The 10,365-nt window shown below is 38.6% G+C and overlaps 1 protein-coding gene across 3 annotated transcripts in view; it reads left to right on the top strand.

Moving 5' to 3' along the window:
• The first annotated feature begins 505 nt into the window (after positions 1 to 505).
• Positions 506 to 10,365, top strand: part of SRBD1 (S1 RNA binding domain 1) — a 319,328-nt gene continuing 309,468 nt past the window's right edge. For all 3 annotated transcript variants that reach the window (XM_021001269.2, XM_021001268.2, XM_021001267.2), the window contains exons 1-4: positions 506 to 659; positions 4,623 to 4,732; positions 6,060 to 6,139; positions 7,833 to 8,013. In XM_021001269.2, the coding sequence (XP_020856928.1) occupies positions 6,060 to 6,139; positions 7,833 to 8,013 (261 nt within the window). In that variant the 5' untranslated portion in view covers positions 506 to 659; positions 4,623 to 4,732. The remainder of the gene's footprint in view (positions 660 to 4,622; positions 4,733 to 6,059; positions 6,140 to 7,832; positions 8,014 to 10,365) is intronic.

Genomic DNA, 10,365 nt, shown 5'->3' with positions numbered 1-10,365 from the left:
GACATAGCACAGTGCCTGGCACACCATCATTATCAATAATAATAATTATTAATAATAATAGCTAACATTTATGTAGATGCTTAATAAACTTGCTTTTCAGATTTTAAAACGGTATCTTCAAAAAGATGTCATTCACTTAAATCCCCAAATCCTTTTAAGAAAAAATGCTTATGAAACTTGAAAAAACCCAACCAAACAAATCCTAGTGCAGAGAAAAGGGAGGAAGGGTAAATAAAGACAGGTCTAGACACAGCATCACTGGTAACGCAACCCCAAGCTGCTCCCTGGCTCCACCCCACACCGCTAATGCCTCACTATAGTCGTAGAACAGCTAACTCCTTGGCGGCCTTCTCATTGGCCTCTGGACTGGCCACGCCCACCCCGCCCCGCTTCTCCTCCCTTCATTTTCTCTAATACGGCTACGCCTTTTCCCCTTCGCCCCGCCTCCTGCCTCCACCTCTGCTTTCCCATTTGTTTCCGGCGCCGCCCGTCCCAGCCCCCTCCAGCCTCCGCTTCCCTCTCCCTCGGTAGCCCGGCCGGAACTTCGTGACGTCGGCCGCTTGGGGAAGGCTTGTGGCGGGGTTTGCTGCGTTTGAACAGCTTCCGTCCTGAACCGGAAGGCTGCGGTGGACGGAATCCGGCGGGCGCCGGGCTGGAAGGTGAGCTCTGCGACCGTTCTCGCGGTCCCCCCCGGATCCTCGGGCGGAGTCGTGGCCCGTGTCAACTCCATTTCTTGTTCTGGAATTACGGAGCTTCAGGGCGGAAAAATCCGCAGTGAGACATTTTCATAGGCCGTGGTGTTGCGGGTGTGAATGTGAGGACAGCCCGCCATCCTCTGTGTTAGGCGTTGAAGACACTCACAGCCCACACCCAGACCTTAGGAGCCCCGAGGACTCGGAGGCTAGAGAAGCGAGGACTCGGGGTAGCCAGGAAAGGCGGAAACACTTTGCAAAAACCCTTAGGGAAAAACTCCCGACCTTCCCTCTCCAACCCTCGTGTTTTCGCCTTTTGCTCCCCAGATTGTCCCATTTCTGGGATTGGTTACCAGCCCTCTTTTTGGATGGGCTGTAGTGGGAAGTCCCAGCCTGGGAGTCAGCACACTTGGGTTTTTCCACCCTTGAAAGCGCTGTTCCCTTGACCACGGCATTTAACCCACTTGGGGACTTAGCGGTCTGGACCGTGAGCTTGTCCAGGATGAGGATGTCTGGGGTTCCATCCAGTTATGAGACCTTTGACCTCCCAGATCATGTAGTTCAGCCTCTTAACAAATCTGGAAACTCAGTCTCCAGGACTGTGAAGTAATTTGGTCAAGATTTCACAGGTAGTAAATGTGTATACGAAGAGATTTATGGTGATGGATAGGTCTACCAAAATGCCTTGATGTATGGTTAATTGAATACTTGCAATTTTCGTCAGTGATTGGATAGTTGATTTGGAGAAAGGCATAGATGTGGGTATCAAATTCAGCAGAAAGATGGTAGGGATTGTTAATATGTTGGGATGTACATTAGGAGAATTTGGAATAGTGGGCTGAAGTTAAGATGAAATTAAATAGATCTAAATATAAGATATTGCATTTATTATAAGAAAATTATATACGTACAGGTTAGAGGGAAACTGGTAGCTCGTATGAAAAATAGCCAGGCTCAGTATGTTTCTCCAATGTGACATGGCAGACAAAAGAACTGATGTAATCTTAGAAGCTAGGTTAGACATATGCTATCCAGAGATGATAGTCTCACTGTACTTTACCCTGGATTGACATAATTTGAAGTATTGTGTCCAGTTCTGAGCACAGCATTTCAGAAGAGATATTTAGAAGTTGGGTTATATCATGAAAAGACTTGAAATCAAACTAAGACCAACTGAAGGACTGGATAGATGTTTGGCCTGGAGAAGAGAAGATGAGAGGGAGTGCAGCAGTCTTTACTTGAAGGATTGTCATGGGGAAGAGGTATTAGACTTATTTTCTTGGCTCTGGGGGGCTGAGCTAGAATCAAGGAAAGTTAGAAAGAGGCAGATTTTGGACCAGCTTAAGATAAAAGGTCTCTAACAGTTATGTCTGTCTAAAAAATGAGATGGGCTGCTCCTAGAGACCAGTGAGTTTCCTATCACAAGAGATATTCAAGCAGAGCCTGAATGGTCACTTGCCAAGAATTTTGTAGGTGGGATTTATTACTCGGGTAGGGCCTGAACCAGATGATCTCTGATGTTCCTTTCAGCTATAAAATTCTGTGGTTCTTAGCTCTTGCCTGTTAGACAGCATCAAGATGTTGAATCTAGTGCTTCATGAGAAGTTACTTCACCACATATTTCTTGAAGATTTGTTTTTTTCTGATTGCAATTTTATTTGATATTTGAACAGGTTCCTTTTTGACTTTATCTTGTTGCCAGGTTTCTCCCTCGTACCTCAGCTGAATCACAGCACCCAGAGTTCTTCTTAGTCACCATATTGTGGGTGGTGCTGATTTGGAAAATGCCTACGCATCTACAAAATAGGTTTTATTGGGGGTAAGGAAGGTGGGTAAGACAGCTTGGAAGTAGGGAAATTCTCCAGACCTGGTAAGAACTTGTAGGCCTTCTGTGCTGTCCCTCTTTTTATTAAGTGTCAGTACTATATACAAGGTTTACTACTTGTTGTTAGGCAGAAATATGTTATTTATACCTTAGATATTCCATCTGTCTTTCAAAAAGCTCTAATAGATTTTCATTTATTCTCACATCATTCTTTGGAAGATTCTTTATGAATTGTAGTGAAAAAAATTAATATCCAGAAGCTAACTCGCTGGTAATGAACTTCTTTGAGCTTACCCATTTTAGGACTGATTTGATGGACACACAATTGAGTATGAGCTGATTCTTTTTAAAATTTATTATATTATTATTTCTATGATATTGTTATTGTTCATAATAATTCAGCTATCTTTAGAATGAAATTAGACTGTTTAACATTAGTTATATTTTTAAATACAATTTAAAACATCTTTTATAAAATAAAGGGACATCAATGAGATTATTCTTTTCGTGAAGAAGAAACAGAAGTATGGAAAGGTAAAGCAAGTTAAGCAGTTCAGTTAAAGGTAGAGAGGAGACGAGAACCTAAATTTTACTGTCCTATGGATGATGCTACAGAAAAGGAATCAATGTATATATCAAATGAATTACTTCATCAGAAACACTTCATCTAAATGAAACCTAATAGTTAATAATAATTTGTTGAATGAATGAATTTATTAAGCACATTTGAAATATTTCAAGTATAATTAAATACATATATAAAAACAAAATTAATTCTCTTGCCTTATATTTTTAAGTAGACTGCCTGAACTGTTGGCACTTAGATCCTCCCAAAGGCACACTCCTCCACGTACAACCAACCTTCACCAACAACCATGTCATACTGAATTCAGAAAGGAATCTTAATTTTGTTGATAGCATCTGTCTTTAAGACATTCCTGTCTCAAACCTTGTCATATCTCTTTGAATTCAGTGTGAGGAAAATTCAGTGAGGGCCAGTATTTTGAAGGTCCTGCGTCTCTTAGGTGTTTCTTGTACTATGGAGAAAAGTTAAAGGACTAGAGAGGGGGAAAAGTAGGCTAATTTTTTTAGCCTACTTTGAGGCTTTTTGTGGATTAGTTACAGTACATTTCTATTTAAAAAAAAACCCAACTTTTTTTTTGGTGAGGCAATAGAGGTTAAGTGACTTGCCCAGAGTCACACAGTTAGTGAGTGTTATGTGTCTCAGGCCAGATTTGAACTCAGGTACTCCTGACTCCAGGGCAGGTGCTCTGTCCACTGTGCCGTGTGGCTGCCCCTTGATATATGTTGTTTTCAGTCATGTCCACCTCTTCATGACCCATTTTGGGGTTTTCTTGGCAAAGATACTGCATTAGTTTGCCATTTCCTTCTCTAGCTCATTTTATAGATGAGGAAACTGAGGCCAACAGGATTAAATGCCTTGCCGAGGGTCACACAGCTAAGTGTCTGAGGTCAAATTTGAACTCAGGTCTTCTTGACTCCAGGCTTGGTGCTTTGTCCACTGTACTTCCTAGCTGCTGCTTGACATATAAACACTAATTGATACATGGTATTTAAATACATGGCATTCTATCAATTTAACAGCCTTTATTGAGGGCCCAGTGTGTATGAAATGTGCTATTGTTACATGTTTATTTAATATGAAAGCAATGTGTTCCAGCCCTGATCGTTGTTAAAGTTGTTCTAGAGGTTTTGTTTGTTTGAGTGACCCAGCTCATTTAAAGATTGAACACCACCTATTTGTGTCCAGCTTCTGCTGATATTTTTGTACTGGATTAAGACAAAGGTGTCATACGCTGATGGGCCTCAAGCAGCCAACCTGAGCCAGGTTAATTATAACTGGGAAATATTTAAAAAATACAGTAGAACACAGATAATGTTCTAAGTCAATATGCTGTCAGCTTGGATCCGTATGTACCTTTAATGGTCTCTTTTCTTTTTGAGTTTGGTACCCCTTTATTAAAGCATACCCCCCTTTCAGTCCCATATGATGTGAAATCCCTTGCAGTTCTAAAATTCTATGATTGTGTAAATCTTATTCCTTTGTTTTTAATTCTTTGGGGGAAAATCGGTTTATTCTGCAGGTATCAACAATAAAGCTAAACAGTAGGAAAAACCATTTGGAATTGTTAACATCTGCTTAAGAGTGCACACCAGGCCTCAGACTTTACAGGAGTCATTAGAGGAAGCAAAAGTGAGTAATTCTTCAGTGTCCACAGAGTTGCCTTTTTATATGTGGTAGTATGGTTTTCTGCTTCTGTACTGGAAATTTCTTGCCAAGGGGAGACACCACACTCCTGAAATTTGACAGAAATTCTTGATAAGCTGGTAGCTTTGAGTCTGTTGAGCTCTTTCACATTTTATCTGTTAAAATTGAGTGGGCAAGAGTTGTCATCATTTTTTTCTTTAAAAAAAAAAACTCCTAAAGGAAACTCCAAAAAATGAATCTGAATCTGTAGGATGCCCAGACCATGACTAATTCAGAGTATTTTGAGTTGAAGGCTTTTTCTTTTTTCTCACAAAGGTGACTGCTACAAGCAGTGTCGTGTTTTCTAGGGGTAGGGCTGGCCTACATCATCCTTATGTTGAATGTTTATTTCTGCTTTTCTAGCCTAGGATATTAACAAATGGTTTTGAGTATGTGAGATACATTAGTCATAAGTTAACTATATTATTTGTGTAATATAACATTCTAAACAGTTACTCTCTTTTCTGTGGCAAGTAATGTCTTTATTTCTCAGGCCAGGGATTAGACCATTCTGTTTGTACTATATAACATGTATTTTGAAGTATTTGTTTTGTAAATACAGTCAGTTCTCACTTAAGGTAGGTTTCGCAGATCTTCCCCTCCCCTTGAAGGGCCTGATCAGAGTCTCTTCGGGCCCCCTGTAGCCAGAGTGACTTCATTGCCTGCAGTAGAGGACCCTGACTGGGGCTGTACCAGCAGCGCCCTAGTGAGCCCAAGTGGTTCTTGTCAGGTAGAACTGTCTGTAATTGCTCTTCAGAATTAACATGTGTCTTTTAAAATACAACTGAAAAACAGTTAGCTTTTGATTATTTCGAAGTGAATTATCCTGTTTAAGGATTAACTTCCTGGCTTCTTCTTGAGTCATTCACTGATTTGGGTGGCCACTCCATGCAGAGGCTGTTAGATATTGAAGGCAGATAGTGAAGAAGGAAATGATAGTATGATAGAAAAGTTTATAGTTTGCTGTGGTTGCTAATCCAATTATTCTTGAATTATTTTAGTTGAGCAATTAAATATGTAAAATTATCTATAATTAGAGCTAAACAGATAACATAGATATGGACATTTACAAGGCTCTTAGAAAACATTTGATGACTATTAGCAGAGGAGACTAGTGTTTGAGCTTGAGGATTGTTTTTTCTTTTATCCATATTACTTTCCAGAGTAGGACTGATGGAGAGTTAGCTTTGAATGAGTCTTTACTTTGAGGTAGCTGAATAAAGTGATTAGCCTCTTTGTTCCTCATATCCATTACCTGCTATGTTTCTTTCAGATGTCAGCATTATCAAGGAGAGCAAAATTAAAAGTTCAGGCTGTGGTGGTAAAAGATGAGTTGCCTTCTTTCCTTGAATCGTAAGTGTGTTTTATTGTGGGAGTAAAAAGATGTTTGTTTCAGACAACATATCCTTTCCCATGCTAATTTTGACTGAAAACAATGCTGTACCACAAGGAAAGAACTGTTACATGAAAAATATTACTCTATTGTACTTTTAAAAATTTTATTGATAAATTTTGTTTTTACGTCATCTGTATTTTCCTCTGTATGTTTCAGTCTTCTCAGAAAGGCATCCAAGGGGAAGAGTTCAGCCAAACTTAACAGTTATTTTGAACTTTTATTCCTAATGTATTATCTTACTTTTTCCTTGTAATAGTCTTGTGAATTGAGGAGTATTAGGGAGTGATTATTCTTTCTATTTCACATATAGAAATACTGAGTCCTGGAGAGATTATGAATATAGTTTAACAGACCCAGAACTAGAATCCATGTTACTGTTTTTTTTTTCTCCCCAATTTTTAGGCAATTGGGGTTAAGTGACTTACCCAGGGTCACACAGCTAGTAAGTGTCAAGTGTTTGGTCTGAGGCCGGATTTGAACTCAGGTCCTCCTGACTGAAGGGCCAGTGCTCTAGCTGCCCCTAGAATCCACGTTTCTGAGACCAGAGCTCTTTCTATTCAACTCAGCTATCAAGTATTCTATTCTCTTTTGCATTTTCTGTTAAGAATATGTGTAGTCTAAATGGACTTTGATTATTGTGGTTGTTATTATTATTATTGCCTTTGTGAGGAATTAATTTTAATAATTACCATTGACTTGAACTCTAAGCTCAATTAACTCCTAAATCATGGGTAGGAGGTTTGTTTAGAGGTTTCCTAATTCTTCTGATGCAGGATCCCATATCATCCTAGTGTTAATTTTTCCAGGAGAAGAAAGTTAATCTTTTTTTTTTTGACTAGTATTGAGTAATGATACATGTAATACATAATAATACATTGCGTATAGAGGATGATGGATAGAGATTGGTTTAATGGAGTTCTTGGTTGGTTTCCTTACCTTACTCACTGAGTATAGCTTTGCAGCTGTTTTGCTTCTGCACTGTGATAGGGACTAAGCCAGAGAGATATTAGGAAGATTTGGGAAGTGTGTTGTTTGATTTTTTTGTATGGTTTGTAAGAAAGTGCAGTAGTGGTTTTAATCTTCTCAGTAAGCATATTTACACTATAGGGTGAAATCACTGAAATATAGTTCACTTGATTCTGGCTCTTTATGTAGCCCAGGAGGCAGTCTTGAAGGCCACGTTATATATTGATTTGATTTAGCACAATTTGAATGAATTGAAAATTAAAGATGAAAAATTCTCAGTGATCATGGGATAATAGACCCAGTAAAAATCATCTGGGTAATAAATAATATCCTAAAACTGTTTTGATGATCATATTAGGGGATAGGGAAGTAAGGGTGAAGTTGAAACAAGGAGAGAGTAGGAAAATGGAAGTCAATGTTGAGAATCTCAGAGAGAGGAGCCAGTGATCTTTTCTCTTATGAGGGAATTTTCTTTTTACAGATATTTTATAGCCTATCATTATTATGTACTAGGTTGTACTCACTCAAAGATAGACTCTTCCATGTTGAGGTTTCTTATCTTGTCTTAGAACATTCTTGTATGAAAACACCACTGCAGTTTGTAGGAAGCATAAGTATCTGTGTGTTTTCTTTGTGACATTTTAATTTTGTTTTTCTAGAAATAGTCTGTTAATTTTCTCCTAGTTCATCTGAATCTGAAGAGGATAATGATAAAGATAGTTCTTGGGAGCCCCAAAAGAAAGCTTCCAGCAGCTTGAAGTTGCCCATTTCTAAGAAAAACAAGCCAAAGAAAGTGTCTGTGGTACAGAAGAAAGCCCCACAGATCAGCAGTAGTCCAAGAAAGGTGGCTATTAAAGAAGAACTGGTAGGTATCCCAGGTAGACACAAGTTCCATTTTACTTTCTGCAGAGCAGAGCACATACTTTTCAGAAAGAGCTAGAGAAATAGGATGTATTTCATACTGTGTCAGTAGACTATTTGTTTCCATATAGATTGCATTAGTTGCCTGGTAGCTTTTGAAGATAAATTTGTGCCTTGCAAATGCTATATATGATAATCTGCATTTAACCTTAATTTTATCTTAAGAAAGATAAAATTACAGATTAATTTCAAGTCACCAAAAAATTCATCTTTTAATTTTTTTAACTGGAAACTGTCCCAGTACGTTAAAAATTGAGTTAACACAACTTTAGAGCACTATGTTTATTGTGCTAGGCACACCTGTATTATATGCTTCTCATTAGATATTGTGTTTATGGAAAATTGCATGATTACAAAATGAACTGTTTTTTCTTTTGATTAGATAGATATCATGGTCTTTTCATTAAATGCTGCTTTATACCTCTTTTATACCTCCATGTTTCTTGTTTTCTGCATGTAAGCTTTCCACTAAAAAAAACTAAGAGGGATTCAGCTTTGTCTGTAATTGAAAAAACTGTAGCTCCTATTCTGGTTGTTTGTGTTTAGTCTTTTTTTTTTTTAACATTATAACCTTAATAACCATTAAGAAAGACAAACATGTAAAATAAGGAATGCAATCTTACTTGAGACCCATATCATTTGATAAAATGGAAATAAATGAACATATAATGAACAGAAAAAGCATTTGCTATGTGTCTCCTTTCTAATTGGTCTCGAAATTCTACTGCCTTTGAGTTTTTCTTTTTTTTTTTTAATGTTTTTGCCGTAGTGTATGCAGTTCTTCCTGGTCCTGCTGATTTTGCTTTGTATCACTGCATATTTTCTTGTATTCTTCATCTTTTTATAATTTTTCTTACATGGTGCTAGGAGTATGAAGGCTTTCCATTAAACTTAGTGTAATAGAGTTGGAGGGGAGGTCAAGTTTTTTGTCTGTTACTAACTGTAAGTAATTCTGTCAGATTCTTTTACTGATATTTAGTATTTTTAAAGATTAAAAAATAAGATGGAACCAGAAGGAGGAGAACAGGCCGACTCAGGTAGAAAAATGTTTTTGTTTAAAATTTTTTTAGACATTTTAGAGAACTTTAGAGATTTTTGATTTTTCCACAATTCTTTATAAGTTTTGTCAAAATTTGACATTTTTTATTCCATTGAAGGAGGGGAGGGGGAGGGAAGTTCATCTTTAGCTTGTGTCCCTGGTTGACATTTTTGGGTGCCTGTATTGCGTAAGGAGAATTGACAGCCCAGCCGTTAATTGCCTCATGGTCCTCTGGCAGGTACCAGTGAGGACACGAATGACCGGCAAGATTACTTCCTGACTGTGAGGCTTAGGGTCTTTTGTCACTTGATTTCTGTTTATAAATAGGAACTGAATAGAAAGATTGATTTTAGAGAGTGACTTGGGGGTGGCCATGTGGCTCTGGGCAAGTTATTTCATATCTCAATGCCATAGGCAACTTTTTGAAGATTAAGTCACAGAGGAGCTTCCTGTCTATATGGTTTCCTCATGGCCAGAACACAGAATAGAAGGAAATCTGTTCAAATGAAAAAAGAACCATGAGATCCTCTTTCCATTGGGCACATTACACTGGTCAGTCAAAGTTTTAGAATTCTTGTGCTAGTTATAGATCTTAACGTCTAAAGAAAAGTGAAAACAATTTGGAAAAACATATGAAAATAGGTTATCACAAAGATTTTACCATTCTTCATGAATCACTTTTCCTTTATGAAGACAAAACACAGGAATTATATCTATTTAGTCAGAAGGGAAAAGTCTGATGGGTGATAAAGCAGTATAGATATTAATTAACTTGCCATCTGTTCTGCAGACCTCTACATAAAGGATTTTTACAGAATGTGAATTTGCCCTGGGACTTGGGGAAGGGAGGGAAGGAGGCAGGAAGGGAGCCATTTACCCATGGAGGGAGGGGAGGCTAGCACATGGTTCAAGGAGGACAGAGCAGGAATAGGAACTCTTAAGGGCTGGCACCAGCCACATGGGGATCTGGATGGAACTGAGAGGAAGAACAGGGGTTTTGGGGGAGGGGTGGAGGTGGGAGACATGGGGCACAGAGAGAATGTTGACAGGGTTTGGAGGGTGGGGCTGGGCACAGATATTTGGTACAGATGGTCAGAAGACAGACATTGCTGGAAAGAGTGGGGAGTTGGTGGCGTGTTAGGTAGAGTAGGCATAGCAGGGCGTAGGTCTCAATCCAAGCCCCATCAGTCCGCAGTGATTGGTCTCTCCCAATCCCATTCTTCTACTTTAATTTGGAGGTTTTTTTTTTTGGTAGGG

The sequence above is a fragment of the Phascolarctos cinereus genome, unplaced genomic scaffold, assembly GCF_003287225.1.
Source record: "Phascolarctos cinereus isolate Bilbo 61053 unplaced genomic scaffold, phaCin_HiC Scaffold_2;HRSCAF=192, whole genome shotgun sequence".
NCBI classification, from domain to species: domain Eukaryota; kingdom Metazoa; phylum Chordata; class Mammalia; order Diprotodontia; family Phascolarctidae; genus Phascolarctos; species Phascolarctos cinereus.
This window is presented reverse-complemented; position numbering and strand designations above follow the sequence as displayed.